Genomic DNA, 15,313 nt, shown 5'->3' on the forward strand with positions numbered 1-15,313 from the left:
ATATATATATATATATATATATATGCGTATCAATGTCTCTCATGGTATGAGGTAGGCTATATAGCTCCAAGGGTCTTGCCTAAGGACCCACACTGCATAGCTCAATTGCACAATTGCACTGTTGTAACTCGCCCCAGCCCGGATTCGAACCCCGGTCTCCCGGGTGGTAGACTGGTGTCTACCCACTGAGCTATACAGTCTATACAGTCAGCTATATATATATATAAAATAGAAACTGCTTATGTTACAAAATATTTTACTTCTACTCTTATTGTCAGCAATGTCAAGATCAACCAATGAAATAATATTTAGTGAGCATTGAGGTGACAAGATTTTTACATTTATACTTTAGGCTTTGTCTTACTAGCTATTTATGATGATGTAGATATGACGGCTAACTTCATCAAGTAATGTCAACTTTTTAAAAAACTTATGTAAAATTAATTTAATTTAATTTAACTTAATTTAATTTTAATGAAATGAAAGAAATTTGACAACGACTCTGTTAATCTGCTTCTTGTCGCTTTGCATAGTGGATAAACTGGCTTACAAAGTCTGCTACACATTTTACTTGGTTACAGAAAAGACATTTTCAACTATTTAAAGTTTGCAAAAACATGGACAGTCATTAAGTAAAACAAACAAAAAAAAAGCACCTACTGCTCTAATTAAGACAGTATTGACTGAAGTTTTGGCTATCTGAGCAGATAGGTCAGGAAATCACAAGTTCAAGTATCAAAATCAGATTATCAATAAATAAGTGTAAAATATATCATCAGATATAATGGAAAAAAAGGGGTAATAAAAAGAATCAAATTCTTCTTTTATTTTTTTTGTTAAATAAAAGCTGTGTCAAATTTGCGCCTACATACAGGAAACTTGTATCTCTCCAATCACTTAATGGCTGTCGGTAAATGTGATGCGTTTGTTTGACCCACAAAGCTGACCGGAACATGAAAGAGCAGCAGCTGACCTGAGGATGTTGATTCCTCCTTTTTACGTTGCAAGTGCAGCAGATGCACCACAGATGGCTTGTGGACCAGATTAGCACCTCAGGGCTGTGGTGCAGAGCCCAGCTGTGTTGTCTATAAGGCAAACTCCATCAGGCATCTACTCAGTCTAAGCCTCTCAAAGCCCTCTGGAGATCGGTGTGACAAACCCTCAGAAAGGACTCGGCTGACAGCTCGTCACCTTGAGGACTCGGTGTTTGATTAATTTGTGCGAATGTTCAGTCGGAAACGGCAACAAGGTGCGGAGAAACACAAGGTGAGTTATAGTTTTTTTTTTGTGTTGCGGTGCATTGTGTTGCACCGTATGCATGCGTCAGGCAGTCACTTAAAGAAGTGCTCGCCGTTCCCCGTGAATTAACGAGCAGTTGGGAAGAACAGGCCAAGGCGGTGCCATCTGTAAATGTCACAGGCACTGCTTGCTCATTTTACACATCATTAAAGCCAATATTCCTAACCTGTATCAGAGCAATCAGGAGCAGGCCATTACTGCGACAGGGGCCCCGAGGGAACCACGACCAAACTCAGAGAGAAAAGAGCAGCGAAAAAAGAAAGATACTGAGCACACGCTTTCTATCTGTCTGACACACATGTGCACACACCTCTGCACACTTTCACATGCATGCTCAAACAAGCAAAGAACTAACTTCCAACAATGAACAAACACATGAAATCAGCACCAGTATTGCTGCGCTAATAGCTACTGCATTAGCAACTGCGACAAATGAAAACGGGGCCAATTATACAAGTATCTGTGGGCAGTGTGCATAGACCCCAAATGAGAATCTTGTTATTCCTTTCTCTTCATACTGTGGTGCTCAGAAAGCTAAGCCATTACAAGAGTGGAAGCTCCAGGGACAGCTTTGGGAAATGAGAGTGAGTCTGGGAGTGACAAAACAAAGTATTGAGATAAACACCCACCATTAGCACAGGCAGTTAAACCTCCATTTCCTAATCCTCAGCTGGACTCCAGAGGATATTAACCCTCAGTTTACTAAGGTGCAGGACAATAGGATGCTCAATGTAAACTAAACACCTCAACTAATAGCCACGTGTTATTTTTCTACTGACTTAAAACCCACACTACTTATGAAATTCACTTAAAGAAAGTAAAAAAAGTGGTACACATTTTGATCTGTGAACAAACTCTGTCCATTAGGAGTTTCACAAATGAATATTCAATCTCGGTGCAGAACAAACCCAGTGTTTTTCCAATTAGTGATAATACCATATAGTAAGGCCTAACATGCTGGGCTGAGAACAACATGTATTGGCTATCAATGAATGAAGAAAAGTCCAAAACAGCTATACTGCATCAGTAATGGGTTTGAAATCAAGTTACTAAAAGCACAGATGTGACATCTTGAGACATCTCTATGGTTACTTCAGATCACGAGAGAGAGAAAGACTTTCAGCAGAAAACAGGAAGGCTGAACACAAAACAGGAAAGGATTTTCTCTTTTGTCCATTTGAGATTTCAATCTTTGCTATGGAACATATGAACTGGCAAATGTTGGCAGCCTTTTGGAAATATCAGCGTTCAGGTTAGGATCTGCATTCTCTAGAATGTACAGATAGAGCCAGCTGTGTTTGGAGTAATAGCTACAATAACCATGCTAATTACCAAGATGAGACGCTGAAGAAGAGTTTAGATTTATAGCCCAAGCCCTTATTTGCATAGTGGTCGGGTCGGATCGGGCTCAGGCTTCTGTGGCTCGTTTAATAAGCCCACAACACTTAAAGGACATAAAACACTAAACGGGAATGCACAAAGTGAAGTTGTGTTAATCTACTTGTAATCTAAATAGAATAAACGACAGATTACCCTGATGAGGAAAGAAATGTCCAGAAGTTAAGTAGACTTAAAAAAACTGCAGCACACTGCACAACTAATGCGTACACGAACCCGCCCCGTTCTGTTCGTTTGTTCCCAGAAGATTTGCACTTGACTCACCCTGTGATTACAAAAAGGAACAAAATGGAGCTGGAAGACCTTAAACAAAATCTTAAAGAAGTTCAGAGTAGTACTTAAATGGTGTTCTAAAACTAAGATCAATCAGTCAGGTTGGTTGGGCTTAGACACAAAGTCTGTGCCAAGTTGGAATTTTTTTTGGCTAGTCTAAACTCTATCCTATAGCCAATTTAAAATGTCAATTTCTTTTAGCATTTTTATCTTTTTTTTTTTTTTTACGAGTGTTAGTATTAGCCCTGTTTCACAGAGACTCATCGTTCACATAGTTGCATGACATAACATCTATTGATGGCTCCTGGCTGGAAGGGTAGAAAAGAAAAGAAAAACATTGTTGTTCTGATAAAAGCTTTACAAAAACTGATAGTAAATCTGCCAAAGAATTTTTATTGGTACATTGCTACGCTAAATATTACAAAAGGATCAAAAGTGCACTGTGGGCAGGCCAAAAAAAAAAAAAAAAACAGCCATTATGTTCATACTAAAATAGGCCTGTATTTAATAAGAGAGCAGTGCAACTCTAGGGTTAGATTCTGAAAAAACACCTTGGAATGTATAAACATACATTAATAAAGCCTTGGGGGGCACAACCATTCATTCTCTATAATTAGTCACAGGAAACAGCAACAAAGCTCATTATTCCATTGTTCTTTGACTGCAGTGCATATAACTTGTCTTGACCTTGATGGATAGCAATGTGCAGAAGGCTTACTCTGAATGTATGATAAAATTACGATCAACCGAGAGAGGTCAAAAGATGTCAAAAAATCTGAGCAGCTCAGCCGCAAACAAGATAAGCCTTGTAGGTTGTAATCAAATTTAATAGAAGAAATTTGCTCATCACTACCTGTTGCTGACCTTTGGCTTTATATACAGAACGCATTGAGACTTTTGAACATTAAGTCTAAGAACTTTTTCCACGCAGTAGGTTTTACAGCAAAATTATGTCTGCTTCTATTTACAACCACTTAAAAATCCTCAGCTCAAAGCAATATGTTTAGCAAAATATGTTTTTGATTTGGTTAGGGCAAGCAGATGAAATTGACATCATTTTGGAAATTGCTTAATGTTGTCTCTTATTCCTAAATTCTTCCTCAATTTCTTATAATTTTTGGAAATATGAGTAACATTTGTTCCAGCTAAATTACTTTGACAAAAACAAAAAAAAAAAGTTTCACTACAGTTCAGGCTTGAATATTTTTATTTTTCTGTTATTGTATTACTTAAAGTTATTGTTTATGATTTGTAAGTCACTACACACTGTTTACAGCTAAAAATCTATCATTGTTAAAAACTGGGATTCTTTGTGCATCTTCAAAAAACATGAAACTTCAAAAATACCAAGCAGACCTCAGTCTCAGAGATCCCTATCCACACGTGAGGTAGACTGAAATTCAACAGTAACTGCATGTTCTTCAGTCACATAACAATGAAAGCTTAAAATTCATAATGCCGCCCCCAGCAATATTTTGCAAGCACAATATTTTTTTATAATTGTGACAAAAAGTAAACTGTACTATAGATGCGTTTACATCATTAAAAAAGGCAAAGGTCTTAGCATGGAGTTAATAAGTTGACTGGATTCATCTACCTCCATTGGATAAAAATACCCTTAAGTAGGTTTGTTTATTAAATGATAAACTAATCTCAAAGCTGATGTACACACATGCCAATGAGAAAGGGTGAAGATGTTCACCTTACTTTTAAAATATTAAAAAGGTAAATCATTTTCAATATTTCATTTAAGATTTTTTTAATATATTTTAATAGAACTATGATGACTGAACTGAATTGACTATATTTGTGTGCAAAAATTGGATATATTTTAGCAAAGCGACTTGAAACAATGTTGGTGGTGAATCTGCACCTTGTAAATAAACTGAACTTAATGGAACCAATTTGTATTTAAAAAATGGAAATATTTCATAACTATTATACCTAACTGTTGCCTAAACTATGTAAGTTTAGGCAACAGTTCAAGGTGTTCAAGATGGTTCAAAATAGGGATCCACCATTATGAGAATTTGGGTTAACATCAATACCTGAAATTAATATAGCTGTTATTGCTGATTACTGATATTTACCAATATTTGTATTTCTCTAGCCTTTCGACACCATGCAAAATGACCACACTGCCTCGATGCTTCAGGTAAACACCCCAAACTCGCCATCACATGACTAAATAAATACCACATGACTAACCTCCTTCCATCCCTCTTCAGAAATGCAAATGGCAACAGGATGGAAATAAATGTCGGTTGTTAATATCGGTCCAGTTATTATATTTATTGGACTGATATCAAACTGTTAAAAAATGACCAACATCCGCTAATATGAGATGAAAATGCCGAGCTCTGATGCAGCTGTTGTCCCCAAATAGTTTTTAGACATAGCGTTAAGATTGTTTATACGCTTTTTACTTTTAAGTACTCATAATACTTTGAGGTATCCCAGCTAAAATGTCAACTTGAATCTGATATGTTAACTGGGGTAAAGATTAAGGTGATGCCAAAGAGACCTTAAAATATCAAAAATGTGCAACTGATCGCAGTGGATGAAAGGTTAAAATTAACAGTCGAAACATAAGAAGGCTTTTTCTATTGTGCCACAGAATAACAGAAATAATTTTATTTTTAAATTATACTCATAGTGCATTGTATTAATGGAGTCTGCGTATTTTTCCAATCACTAATACGTATATGAATGTCACAACAATTCTTTTAGAAATTTCTACTCTAATAGACTTTTAATTTTTAAGGACATGTACAACTTCCTGTTGCTGTAGTTCTACATTTATGCACCTGCGCCTTTTATTTGACATCTCTAGAAATCCCTATATTCCTTGTAGAAACTGCATTAGGGTTACAAAAAGTACAACTTCAAATAAAAATCAACAAACCTGAAAATAATTTGGAACTCTAATTTATAAATACAAAATTATAATTTGAAAAAATAAATAAATAAATAAATAAATAAAATACATATGCTTAACTGTGTTTTTTTTGCTATAGTAAAATCTGCTCCGTTTAAACCCAGAGCCGAGTTGTATTTTTAAGCAATGCCAAAAAAATCTAATTAACGTGAGTTAAATGTGATCTCTCAGGACCTGAACACCTTTGGACATAAAGGCATTCAGGGCCATCATTAGCTCTTGTTGTCTCCTTAATTTCTGTGACCTTAGCAAGAATAAATAACATCCTTCATAAAAACTTGAAACATCAGGAGCCTTTCATCACAATTTGCTTCCATTAATTCAATTCCATATTCGACTCACACTAAACCCAAGAAAACAATGAGCATTTGATGGTTTTTTGGATTCCTTTTTCAAAAAAAAGAGAAATGCATTAATGATGCTCTCTGACAGTCTGCATTAATCAGAAGGGCTCCCCTTGAACACAAGTCTTTATCGGCCATCGATTTTCCAGTGGGTTTATGGCGAGCGACACACGGAGAGAGCTCGTCGCCAGGCGGCTGCTGGGAAACACATTACGGGGCTGTCAGTTGTCTCGCCATGCATCCTGCATCATTCTTTAAGCACATGAGAAGTTCATTACAGCGCACAGCTCTGACAGTGCATAGGATATTAGGGGCTGTGTCCCTTGCACACAATCTTAAAGGAACTTCAGTACACTGTCCAGAGGAGACTTTATGTTTACATGGCTTGACTTGCATACATCAAATCATGACTATGTGAAGAATTGTTTTTTTATTCTGTAATTGACAAAATAAAACAACAGGTTGCAGGGACATAATACGAACAGCATTTTTGTGGTATTAAAGACCTCAATGTCAAGGACAAGTCTATCTCACAAAGCTCTGTGTAGCTGCTGCCAGCAAAGTAACTAAATGTTTCTAGTATAAAGGTGAGGGCTTTAAGCTTGATGCTCTGCACTATTGTTTGAGACTCTTATTTTGAAGTAAGACAGGAAGCAGTCCTGGAATTTCTGCCTTAGTATGTTTTGATTTTGCTGATGTCACTCGATGAGGACTGAAAAAGCCTCCACCATTTGACGGTACCACCAATGGCTAACTGCTTGCAGCTAACATTGCTAAACTACAGGGATCTTGAGTACATCTCATCAGCTCAAGTTCAGAAATGAAAATACATAGGTTGGTCAAACCTTAACTACATATTTTTTGCGCTGCATAGAGATTATGCAGTGCAAAGTTGTAGAACTTTTGCAAAACCTGAATCTTATTTGTGAAAGACTGAGAAACACCACTTTATAAAGAAATTTCAAATGTGGATAATAGATTAAAAAAAAGTCATTTTAATAATACATATAGCAGGTGGTTATTTCATTTTTGATTAAGTATATCAAAACTAAAATAAAATTACAGTTTTAACAATTACATTATTAATTACATTATCAAAACAGTCATAATGATATATTATTTTAGCTTTGCAATTGTTCTTGCTTTGCTATGTTGAATAAAAGCTGTTAAGTAATACATTTTGTTTTAAAACCTGTGCCACTACTGCAATTCTGTTATACTGTGATGTTTTTCTAAAAAAAGAAAAGAAAAAATGAAAAGAAGAAACAAAAACAAAAAACTGTAAGAATCTCAAACCAGACCATTCCTATTTGTGATTATAACTAGATAATAGCCCTTTTGCCATCCTGGTGTAGACTCCTTCTAAGTACCGGCAGTGGTGGTACATTCAAAAATGATGCAGTGACAGTTTCTCCAGGCTCCAAAGAACATCCCACACGTCCCATGCTGACCAAAATGATATCTCACCTTAAAACGCTCGTGCTGTTTTGATTTATGATGCTTCACAACTACTAAAATTCAATTTCAGCCCGCAGTGCATGCCTCTGATTGCCCTGTAAATGAGATAAACTGATAGCAATTTATTCAAGGATCCCACCTCTCCTCTTTTTTTATTTTTTTTATTTCGTGCCTTCTCTCTCTCTCTGTCTCTCTCTCTCCTATTCTTCTAACAGGACATGCAGCTCATACCCTTAGAATTGGGTGAATCCAATATTTAAGCGATATGTCTGTATTGTGGAGCATTCAGCTGAACAGACATGCTGATGCTAATAGAAAACCTTGCAGAGAAGAATGAGATAGATAGAAAACAATGTGCATGTTTGATGATGTGAGAAACATTCAGAATCTGCCTCCTCCGGTCTGATTGCTCTTAAACTTCTTCCTCAAGAAGTCCAGGAGTAAACAGACAAATGGATGAGGTTTGAAGATGTTTGACAAAGCCAGCTGTCACTCGGCTAAGAACTTCCATGTGCCAGGAGATGCACATTAAGAGCTAAGTAATGTCAAATAAAACTCAAGTACGGATGCTGTGAGATGCAGGCTGATTATGTACATACATAGAGCTGCAGCTCCTGACATACTGTCAAAACATAAATCATGATGCCAGATGCAGAATATTAAAGTATTTGGCCCAGTATGACTACTGAAACAGAGGTTGATATCGCCACATAAGACTCTATAGTACCACTTATGTCACACCACTTATCACTGTGATGCTGATGATGTTCCCTCTGTACAACAATGTGGTCAACAGACCCATTCAGACTTTAAAGAGGAGCTGTCAGAGACTGGGATAAAAAAGTATAATGATTATAAATGCTAAGCCCCATTTAGGAGGCGTCAATGCCATTGTTGTTGTTATCCAGCATATCAATCTTGTTGATTGATCATCCCGTTTGGGTGACATCAGTTTTATGGCCTCTGAAATGCGTCTCAGTGTTTTCACAATGCCATCCAATTAGGGCTCTCCATTCATCATTGGGCTGAGGAATCATTATTAATTGGGTGGAGAGCTGGCTGCCACTCCCCTGCTGAGGACGGCCACATTCACTATTCATGCAACGGTAAAATAAATTGGGGCTGAGCAGGGGGTCGCATAGAGACACAAAACTACACACCTTTATATTCATCATATACACATAAACTCTGAATCAAGATTACTATGTGGTGTTTTTTGTTTTTTTTCCCCCCCATCATGACAGTTTGTGTTCTTGTAATCTAGAAATGCAGTAATGATAACGTCTCTGAAAGGTTCTATCCAGTGGTGTGTTGTTCATCAGTAACAGATATACATGAACGATATCAACACAGCTGGGTAATGAAGTATGCGTTCCTAATGTTTATATTTCAGAAAATACAAAACACACTAACAAAAATCGCCTCAAATTCTGCTTAGCATGTATGCGAGTTCGTGACATCACAATCAGAGCATGAACAAACCAATCAGCTGTTGCTAACACACACAACGTGTTTGATGTATTTCTACAGATTTGTAAGTATTTGTTTCTTGTTCCAGTCTCCCCTCATCCTCTTTCAAAACCGCTACCTCGTGTTTTATTGTCGTCAGATGTTTTGAAAATTCTCACACACCAAAAAACTGCTGACTGCTGGCAAGATAGAACACAAGTGAACACATTTGAAGGAGGAGGTTGGTTAAAAACACACCAACCTATAAAGAGTAAAAAATAAAATAAAATAAACGCTAATAAATGAAAGTCAAAACAATTTTTTCATTTTTAAAATATACCCAATGAAGCAGCTATTTAAATCTATGTTCCTATTTTGTGTTGGTGGATTTGCCAGTTAAAACTGTCTTTGTTTTCTGTTGCTCTAAGAAACTGACCCACAGTTCAGAAAAATAGTAAAGTTATGTCCTTTGTCATACCATCATTGCCCGCTGATAGGCCGTCCGGCTTTGTGATGCCTGTGCTCTTTTTCCGCCTGTGTTTCTTGCGGTTGGCGTGCGGCGATGGAGGAGGCTCAAGTTTAGGACTCGTGGCACTGCCCATGCTGGAAGTAGCAGGATCAGTCATCCCATTGGCTGAGTGAACACAAAGCAAAACTTAATAAGAAAAAAAATAATGCATGCTTTTTTATTTATTGTTCAGAAATACTTGAGGCTTTTTTTTTTTTAAACAAGAAGAACATGAAAGTGTGAAATAATAAGAATATAACGTCAAAAAAGGAAAAAAGGAAAACAAAAAGTTTATAGCCTAAACTTAGACTATGTACACTCCATCATGCTTAACATTAAATACGTTATCTTTCATTAAAATTGTTTTTAGTTAGAATGTTCAGTTTGATTAGTCATGAATTTAAAATAATGACATTTTACTTTTGATTTATTTTGTGTTGAGGGCAATAAACACCCCTGTTGAAAATATGAAGTAAAAATATAAATTCAGGCAAAGTATTAAAGAAATGTAAACTATTTAAGCTTCATTTAATAACAATGTTAATGTTAATAATAAAACGATAAAAATGCATCAGTTCAGCTTTAAAATTAAATAAGAATTCAGTGACTCATTTTATAAATGATTTGTAGCATCATCTCTGCTCTGAGAGGACTGTTTGTTGAGGCATAAATGGACATGAGGGATCTTAAAATGCCACAATGAGTCCCAAATGTACGCAATCATTGTTTTACACGTTAAGCCTTAGAAATATTACACATAATCTGATTTTTCATTTTAAGTTTGCATGCCTTTTGCTTCTTCCACTTACCCTTTTTTTAATTACTATTTTTTTTTTCATGTTATAATTTTGACAAAGGAATTAGGGTGTGACTGTGTTATGACAAAGCTTTAAAAAGGAAGGTATTTTACACCCAACATTGAAATGTTCCCACAAACCAGTGGGGAGCAAAAAACAAAAAAACAACTTGGGAAATTGGCTTATTAATAGGAATCCAAATGTTCTTGTTACCTTATCCATTACTAGCTTCCTTTAGTACAATGAAGCTCAATGAGGAAAGTAAATACGGCCCTACATTTTTGGCATTTATTGTACCCTAGAAGTCTGCAGAAGGAGAGACCATTGCAGAAATGCACCAATATGAATTTTGAAGCTGAAATTAAATTCCTGACATGTATAAGGCTTTTATGATACTGGTTTTGGACAAATGTGATTTCCCCCAAGAACTATGATATTTAGCCTTAACTATTCAGCCTTTCTATCTCAAATTGTTTAAATGAGGAGCTCATGCCAAGCGTGAGAGAGACTAGTGTCTCTAAATTGGGTGTTACCATCCATCCGCCCATACATAACAGATCCAGCTGAAAAACCCAAATATTTCTCTCCAAAGTGAGGTGTACAGGGCATTCAGATTAGCTCCCAGAGTCATCTAAATTGACTCCTTTTGATGTGGAAAAGAAGCTGCATAATGTTGAGCTTTCCCTTGGATGACAGAGCTCCCCACCCTCGTTTTAAATACCATCTTACATCTCTGTGCATTCTCTGAAACCTCATTAATATTGGAAACGGCCAACTTTGAGTCTTCTTCAATCAGTAACAGCATTCACACTTAAGAGTGTAGTTGTCAGCAGGACTTATTAGGATTAAATGGTCAGAAAACTGTCAGATTTCTTTCTTCGTGTATGTGGATCCTAGTAACACTGAGGATTACAAAAACGAAAACTTCCTGAACTTTAAATTTAAATGTGTAACATACAAATAATGTCAATACACCGGGAAGCAGCTCAGAAAGAAACTTGAGTTTTAGATGTTCTGAAGGACATGTATGGGTCTGTGAACGAATGGTTACCTGAATTAGCCTTTGGCAAAGCTCACTATATGACTGTCTGAGAGTGACAGGGGGCTGAGAACCAGCTTTGTTTCTTGTAAGTGATTTTATAAATGTGATATTAACCTGTGCTACCGTCGGGCAAAGGGACAGGAGGGATGGGGAGATAGCAGGGGTTTGTCAGCTTGCCATCTTTCTGATTTCCTGACATTTGACATCACTTTCCCTTCTTCCCCCCTCCGGATGCCATTAAGAATTTGAGAGAGCGGGGGCCAGAGGCCTGGGGGAAGTGGGAAGGGAGGGCCGGTAGATGGGCCCCATATTGCTCTCTTCTTACCACCCTGTGTGGTGCTGGCAGCATCCTCCATTGTCTCCCATCAAAAGCTCATTGTAGTGTAGCAAACTCCATTCATTTCCCTGCGCACCGTCCCAGCCTCCAGGGGTGGAGTGCAGGAGGACAAGGGACTCAGGGATTATTGCTGTTTTTGTTGCCAGTTGCACATGCTGTAATGTGCGCCACTGTGCCATTAGCCAGTGTACAACATTAGGCCTAATTCGGTCATTACCTTTAGGGAGACGGGGCTGTCTTGGAGGAGTAAGTTGAGCACAGCAGGGGGCTGAAGATGCTTACAGGGCGGGGGAGCTCAAGAAGTCTGGGGTGGGGGGGGCACTGTTTGAGACTCAAATACAGAGGATAATACCTGAGACACACATCATTATGTTTGTCCTCAACTTAGAAATTAAGCTTGATGAGCTGACAAAAAGAAAAAAAATATATAAATTTGAAGTATGTATTTCTACTTTTTTGAAGTCATATTTTACCATAAATAACATTGTTTTTTGGTAAGCAACCACACTGATTATGTGCCATCACACACACGCAAAAAAAATAAATAAAAAAAATGCTGCTTTCGCTGGAGCACATATATTAAGCTCTCTGGTGCTTTGAATGGCAGCGCGCAGCCACACATGTAGCAGCCCTTCGTCGAGGCGTCTGTTTCAATTTTCCTGCTCCCTTACAACAGCCCCCCTGAGACAAGTCATTAGCTGGCTCAGACAGCTGGGGGCACAGGGGTCCTCCGTGTGCACCCTCCCTCCCTTCCTCGCTCTCTTTCCTCCTCCCTTTCCATACCGACTTTTGTCCCGCCAGCACAGCTCCGTATGGCGGGTGGAAGACATGAGCTCCAACCTGCCTCTGAAGTGACACCCAGCATTTGTTTAATGTCGCTTGAGGTTAAAGGGGAGGGCTGCCCCTCGGGGGGCCCCAACCGTGTCATAAACACCTCTAATTATCAATTTCTGGGCCCTAATGTTGTGGAAAATGACCCGGGTTCTTTTCATTCTGCACCTGAAACACGCTCCAGAATCTGCAACACAAAGGTGGAGCTGCAGAGGAAACGGAGCAGCGATAGGGAAGCATCTGTAACCCAATGGATGCATATGAACGATTTCCTGTAAGTGGTTTTAAGCTCTAAACTACGCCTAGCTGTTAAATAAAATTTGTTAAGATGAGGATTATGAAGTTGAAAGTAATCTGATTGAGAAAGCCCAGAAATCACAGTGGCATTATTAGCCGGCTGTTAGTGTGTATGAGGGCCATCAGGACCAAGCTGGGTAATGAGTTGCACTGGGGATCAGGAGACTCTTTACCACTCAGCCACGATCACCTGGGCAGCAGAATAGGTACGAGGCTAACCTGTGATTACAGTGTATTACACTCCCACCACGTAGATGACAGCTTAAACGTGCTTCAGGATGAAGGCTGAGGGTGAGACAAAGAGAGCGCTGCAAGCAGATTCCTGTCTTTATCAGAGCCACACTGAGAGAGAGATCGAGAGAGCTAGAGAGAGAGAGAGAGAAAGAGAGAGCAACGGTTGGGGGGAGGAGCTGGGGGGGGGCGAAGGAAGGAGGGAGTTATTTCATTTTTATTCAAGAGGCTCAAGGTAAGGAGCGCCATGATTCCCCCAGGCCCCTTGACACGGCAGCCCTGCCTGTCCTCAATCAAAGCCAACGGCTGCAATTAATGGCAAAAATTAGAAACAATCACCGCCTCCCCCTTATTATCCTCAATTAGAGCGTACTAATCAAGGCCTGATCGCGCTCTGCTGCTCTCTCCAAACTAAATGTCAAACTTCATTACAACCTGGCTTAGAAATCAAACGCCCCACACGCTATCACCCTCGCATCGGGAGGCCGACGTATAAAATAAAGTGCAGAGGAAAGAGGCGATCCGTGTGATAAGGAGCTGAATTGGAAAGTTGTTACGCTGTTTATCAACTGCGAAGGAAATTCAGAAGAGCAGATGGTTCGGACACTGACCAAGTCCAAGAAAAATACATTTCTTGATGACAAGACGGAAATATAATATGAGACCCTGTCTGTAGAAGACAGAAATAATAGAGTATTAGGTAAAGCAAAACATTCTGTAGCACAATTCACTCCACGTTCTTTACTGCTCAGTTGCTTAACCATATGTGCATGATGGCAAATATTTGGGGCAATACTTACAAATGCCGATTGTCGTCATTATCTATTCTGCGGAAGAAAGCATCAAGGGTAATCTACTTTATAGAGAGAAAACATACAAGTCTAAAAAAAAAAGAATTTTAAAATAAAATATTCAAGTTCTCTCATACTGCACAGATCACATCAAAGTAATTTCCAGACAACACCCACAACTTAAAAGGTGTGTTTGTGTGCAAATTTAAGGACACCAATAAGGCTACAACATCCTGCAGCCCATGCACCATGAAAGACCACTCAGCCTATGAGACATCAACTTTAAGGCTATTATTTAGGTTTAAAATCAAAAAATCTTGTGCAACCACTCTCTCTAATTTCCACGGTTTTTCAGATTTTGAGATGAACTTAACTTTACTCACTCCTTGACCCTGACTTCAGTAACCGCCATCAGCAATCCTATGACAATGCTTCAGATGACTGAACTGCGAGAGTTTAATCCAGGTTCGAAAGATTGAGGCACACGACGGAGAGCAGCATCTAAACAAGCTCTCAGCACATTAAGAATGAGCATCCTTATGAGTAGAAGCAATAAAAAAAATTGGGCCGGGATTTAATCAAAAAAGCAGTGCTCAATATTCAAGAGATGCTCCTACCCCTGCCTCTGCCTTTGCATCAGTACGTTTACAAATGAGAGCCCTCTTTAAGTAATATGGAAATGGTTACCTGGCTAAAATGCATTCATTCTCCTGTGAATCATCAATCTGCTGTTTTTGCATCACATTTTAGGTTATAACCTGCAACCTTCGCCAAGGATAATGGAGTGATTGGGCTTGGTTCAAGTCAATTCTAATGGCAAAACACGAGTACCCTCTCACAGTGGAACACCCTCTATTGATTATGGAAGACACCTCAGGATGAGAGATAAGCGAGTTGCATTTCAATCAAGTTTATGTTTTCTGATAGGCCAGTCACATTTTACCACCACAGGTGCTGCAAGCTGCCTTAATTCAGACTGTGGAGATGAAAGGAGGGATATAAGTTCTTAAGCCCCAAAGACTTTCCTCTTAGTGTAAAAGTCTTGAACCGTCTGCCCTGACTTTGCACTGATTACAGCAGCACTTTTTCTCCAATGCACCACATTCTGTCATTTGGCACGTTTCTCCTATTGTTTTCAGCTCATTTGCCTCATTCAAGATCATTTATGGTTACCTTAAAAGTAGCATGAAAATAATTGAAGAAAAGTAGAATAACGGAGCAAATTGTGAATCTGATTTAGTTGACGTCTGGCTGCTGGTTAATGAGCTATGTTAATAGTTAGGGGCTTTTCAGTTTAACAAATATGAAAAAGGAAAAATT

General features: G+C 38.4%; 1 protein-coding gene across 3 annotated transcripts in view; it reads right to left on the minus strand.

Annotated features, from left to right (window-relative positions):
- agap3 (ArfGAP with GTPase domain, ankyrin repeat and PH domain 3) overlaps positions 1 to 15,313 on the minus strand; it is a 148,767-nt gene that overhangs the window by 22,416 nt on the left and 111,038 nt on the right. For all 3 annotated transcript variants that reach the window (XM_007548661.2, XM_016669732.1, XM_016669735.1), the window contains one exon: positions 9,638 to 9,793. In XM_007548661.2, the coding sequence (XP_007548723.1) occupies positions 9,638 to 9,793 (156 nt within the window). The remainder of the gene's footprint in view (positions 1 to 9,637; positions 9,794 to 15,313) is intronic.

The sequence above is a fragment of the Poecilia formosa genome, unplaced genomic scaffold, assembly GCF_000485575.1.
Source record: "Poecilia formosa unplaced genomic scaffold, Poecilia_formosa-5.1.2 Scaffold27, whole genome shotgun sequence".
Lineage (NCBI taxonomy): Eukaryota > Metazoa > Chordata > Actinopteri > Cyprinodontiformes > Poeciliidae > Poecilia > Poecilia formosa.